The sequence below is a fragment of the Cucurbita maxima genome, unplaced genomic scaffold, assembly GCF_002738345.1.
Source record: "Cucurbita maxima cultivar Rimu unplaced genomic scaffold, Cmax_1.0 Cma_Scf00005, whole genome shotgun sequence".
NCBI classification, from domain to species: Eukaryota; Viridiplantae; Streptophyta; class Magnoliopsida; order Cucurbitales; family Cucurbitaceae; genus Cucurbita; species Cucurbita maxima.
The window spans coordinates 6,353,838-6,358,492 of NW_019272021.1; the positions used below are offsets into that span (position 1 = coordinate 6,353,838).

At 33.7% G+C, this 4,655-nt stretch overlaps 1 protein-coding gene across 7 annotated transcripts in view; it reads left to right on the top strand.

Annotated features, from left to right (window-relative positions):
• Positions 1-1,082: 1,082 nt before the first annotated feature.
• LOC111479005 (exocyst complex component SEC10b-like) overlaps positions 1,083-4,655 on the top strand; it is an 8,968-nt gene continuing 5,395 nt past the window's right edge. The window contains exons 1-9 of one of the 7 annotated variants that reach the window (XM_023123422.1): positions 1,083-1,171; positions 2,076-2,132; positions 2,279-2,374; positions 2,515-2,766; positions 2,859-2,933; positions 3,318-3,419; positions 3,544-3,594; positions 3,712-3,817; positions 4,341-4,460. In XM_023123422.1, coding sequence (XP_022979190.1) covers positions 2,279-2,374; positions 2,515-2,766; positions 2,859-2,933; positions 3,318-3,419; positions 3,544-3,594; positions 3,712-3,817; positions 4,341-4,460 — 802 coding nt within the window. In that variant the 5' untranslated portion in view covers positions 1,083-1,171; positions 2,076-2,132. Of the gene's footprint in view, positions 2,133-2,276; positions 2,375-2,514; positions 2,767-2,858; positions 2,934-3,317; positions 3,420-3,543; positions 3,595-3,711; positions 3,818-4,340; positions 4,461-4,655 lie in introns of all 7 variants that reach the window. The other 6 variants (XM_023123423.1, XM_023123424.1, XM_023123425.1 and 3 more) reach the window with 6 other exon arrangements.

Sequence of the window (4,655 nt, forward strand, 5' to 3'; positions counted from 1 at the left end):
TTTTTTTTTTTTTTTTTTTTTTTTTTTTTTTTTTTTTTTTTTTTTTTTTTTTTTTTTTTTTTTTTTGTCTCAGGCAGACTTGCGTGACACACGTCGCTCCAACGGTTAGAACTTCCCTACACGGCTTTATACGTGCATTGTCTTACATTTGGTAATGGGCCTAAACCCGGCCCAATAACATCCACGGCCCATTTTCCTTTAAAGTTTTCGGCTAATATTAGATATTTACCTCCTTTGGAACGAAGAAAGTCCCATAAATAATTTTTTAAGAAATTGTCTCGTTTTAAATGCAAAAGATTTGAAAAAAAGAAAATAAAGCAATGGATTTTAATTATAATTTATTAATAGAAAACTAAAATAGGACAAAATTAAATAAGTCATTTAATTCAAAAATCCTATGAAAATTATATATATAAATGTGTCAATATTGTATTCTAACAACCTCTGCCTTTATTTTTCCTTGTGTTTTTTTTTTTAATGTTTATATTTTTCAAAAAATAAATTTAGACCCATTTATTTAGGAATGTTAAAAAAAAAATCTAAATTTAGGGGGTGAAATTTAAAAATAAATTTGAGCACAAATTTTTTAGTTAACATATTCCATTATAATTTAAAAAAAAATTATACTTATTTCATTTCCATTATATATAGAATTATTACAAATAAATAAATAGAAATTTATTAATAATTTATATCGAAGCCTCAAGCCACATTTATTCACATGCAAGTTGATGTAGCTCAAATTTTTTATTGAACATCCAGCCGGCCTCCTCTCTATTTCATTTATGCGTACGGTTATTGTCATCCCTTCACTCTCTCTTTTGCTATCTCCATCTCGTTAGTGGTCGTCGTAGTTGATGCTGCAACGGTGTTGTCTATGTATTTTATTGAGTTTGATATATCCTCCTTTTTTTAAAAAAAAAAAATTATTTTGGATTTGAAAGTTTAATAAATAAATGATTTAATAAGATATACTAAATGAGGAGGAGTTTTTTAATGGAGGGAAAAAGGGTAGAATGGTCATTTCGCATGGTTTGGTTTTTACATTGCAGTTTTCGTTGGAAATTATAGTAGGCTGATTATTCTCTCAAACCAAACCCAAACCAAAACCAAATCAGAAATCATTCAACGACCAAGCAACTTCTCCCTCCTTCACAGTCTCCATTCACAGGTATGCCTTCCAATTTTGTATTTGATCACTGCGCAATGACTCCCCGTCTTTGAATCTCCAGCCCCTACCTTCTCTTGCTTAGATTAGATCAATTCGGCGGGTAAATTCTGCTCTACTTTATTATCAGCAAAATTTTCATTCTTAATTTTACTTTGCTTTGGATCCTAGCCCAATAACAGGTTGGTTTGATTGCTAAAAGTAGCTATGTATTTTTATATTTTTTTGCATAGTAAAGTTACTTTAGATCATGAGCGATACAGTTTTGATGTTGGGTCGTAGCCAATTTGTAAGATGATGCTCTGTAGCATTTTGATCAATGGAAATCTTGCGTTTGCTTGCAATAGCAAGTTATTAGCCACATCCGAATTTGATACTTACGATTTTATATCCTGAATTTTGGTTAACTCGTGTGAAATTGGCTTGTTGGTCTGGCGATGAATTTGTTGGATCACCACTTGGGCTCGGAAATACGAGCACAAATTTGAATGATTGATCTCAAAGAGAGAATCCCATTTCAGAAAATGCAGAGATCTTCGCTGGTTTTTAATAAAATTGTGAACTAGTTCGAGTTGATGCAATTGATGGGTTTCTTCTGCTGCGTGCGTAATAGCTTTATTTACCACAATGCTACACATGTTTCTCTGGATTGAGTTTTTGTTTGTTTAAATTAATTTCTAAAACTTCACGGCTTTTTAGTATGTTGTTTTTGTTTAAACGGGAGAGTTCTTCATTTTGGATCTGTGTTTGAGTTTGAGCTATTCTATATCTTGATTGTTCCTCTGATTCTTTGTTTTCTATTCCAAAAATGAAAACCATGTTCATGGTTGACACAATTAGTGTACTCAACACTTGGTTTTAGTGAATCCACTATATTCCTCATGGCTAACTTGTCTTCTTTTACAAGTTTGAGTAACGCTTGAAAGGAGCTGGATCTGTATACTTTCTCCCTATTTGTTAAAAGGTTAGCTTCTTATTAGATTTTACAATAGTTTGTTTTCATTTGATGGAAATTCAAATTATATGCAGCTAGTATCAGTTAAGATTGAATGGCATATTGATAGAATCGTACCGTTACGTTTTTTCTCTGATTTATTCTATGCAAACTAGATGAGAGAGACTAGAGATGGGGCCAAGAAAAATATGCATGCAAATAATCCATCTGTTAGCTCACTTCCCCTCATTTTGGATGTTGATGATTTTAAGGTAAAGACCATGTTCTCAATTTATTATTTTAACTACGCTCTCTTTGGAAGTTACCGAATCAATTAATATACCACTTGAGATAGCCAGCATATGAATCTGCATATGAATTCGGAAGGAGCTTAGTTATTTTGGTTTTGTAGGGCGATTTTTCTTTCGATGCATTGTTTGGAAATTTGGTGAATGAGCTCCTTCCGTCATTTCAAGAGGAAGAAACTGATTCAGTAGACGGACACAACATTAGCAATGATGTTTTCCCTAATGGGCATTTTCGGGGACAATCAGATACCATTAAGTTCTCCCAAGCGCTGGCTACTCCTCTGTTTCCAGAAGTCGACAAACTCTTAGCGTTGTTCAAGGATTCCAGCCAAGAGTTGGTTGATCTTCGAAAACAGGTATGTGATTTGACTGAAGGCCTTAAGAGTTCTGCCAAAACATCATACCGCTATATGAAGGCTTTAACTTTCCATCTTCATTCTGGTTAAAGATCGATGGTAAACTTTACAATCTCAAGAAAGATGTTGCTGCCCAAGATTTCAAGCATCGCAAGACACTTGCTGAGGTTTGTTGACTATAGCCTTATGGGTGAGGGTAGACATTCTGAATGCACAACCATCTAAAGTTTGAGTATTTGTCATGCCTATATTATATTGTTCTTCAATTTCTACTTTTATTTTTATTTCCTCAGGGGCTGTAAGGGAATCCTTTGGTGGAATTATTATTATAAATTCATTAATTAATTGATTAAACAGTTAAGGTTTCATAGAACCTATGAAGATCCATTAGTCATGAATTGTTGATCAAACTGATGCTAAATTGTTACGTTCTTTCCTCTAATAATGATTTTCTGCTTTTGTTAGTCGAGGAAGCTTGTAAATCTCTATTTTTGAAAGTCGAAACCGATACATCTCATTGTTTAACCTATGGAACATACATTTATTGACAGTTGGAAAAAGGCGTAGATGGCCTGTTCACCAGTTTTGCAAGGTTAGATTCACGCATTTCAAGTGTTGGACAGACTGCTGCGAAAATTGGAGATCATCTGCAAGTAATTCTTTTATGTCCTCAATGACATTTAAATTATATTGAATCATTGATTCACGAAATCATAATTGTCCCATTAGTGTGAAACTGGACTAAGGTTTTTCATTTCCTTCGTTTTCTCTTGTCAGAGTGCAGATGCCCAAAGGGAAACTGCTAGTCAAACAATAGAGTTGATAAAGGTACTAAAAGTTCATTGATTGAATTTGTGCCACTGCCACCAATGTTAATATATTTTCCTTTTATTTTAAAGTTAACTATAAAGAAATGAAAAATATCCTTATAATCAATCACTGCAGTACTTGATGGAATTCAATGGCAGCCCTGGTGACTTAATGGAGCTTTCCCCATTATTCTCTGATGATAGTCGTGTTGCAGAAGCGGCCTCAATTGCACAAAAATTGCGTAAGTCATCATCATTAATGTCGGGGTTCATAGTTAAACCATATTTAGTTCTATCCACGAATAATGCTATAACACTCTTTCGATTGCTGTCTTTCTGCTAGTTCTTGTGGAAACCACGTGTTTTCTTCATTCTGCTTTCCTCTGTAGATGTAAAACTAATCTCTTTAAGAACTTTTGATTTTGGCCAACATAAAAGTCATGGTTTTCTTTTACAGTTTTATATTTCATTTCTTTTATAGATAGATGTTGCCTTCGATATATGAGTTACGTACGGATAGAAGGGTCATCCCCTCAAAAATCAAGTTTCTGTTTTCATGTACTTTGTATTGCCAAACTCTATTTACTCAAAAACAGAAGAAAACAAACTATTCACTTTTATCTATTCGGTAATTTGTGAAACCTTTTTTGTTTTATTATTTTGGGCGTTTAATGCCTTTTAAATCCTCTTATTAGCGAAATCAATATCAAGGTTCCGTAATATTATTTAAACTTTCTGTGCTTGTTACATGTTATTCGTCTCTAGGGTCATTTGCTGAGGAAGATATTGGACGACAGGGGATTTCTGTACCGTCAATTGTAGGAAATGCAACTGCCAGCAGGGGTTTGGAAGTTGCAGTTGCAAACCTTCAGGACTACTGTAATGGTATGGCAGCTTCATGGTATTTTGTTGTCTTAACGAATTGAGATAGTCATAATGTATTTGAACTTTTCTTGCTGCTCGTCAAGCTTTCCCTCGTCCCTCTCTATATTTTATTGTTCATTATTTTTCTGTTAATTGTTACTGCAAAGATGGCTGATATGAGTTATCAGATAAGACCTTGTCTGTCATGCTCCCCCC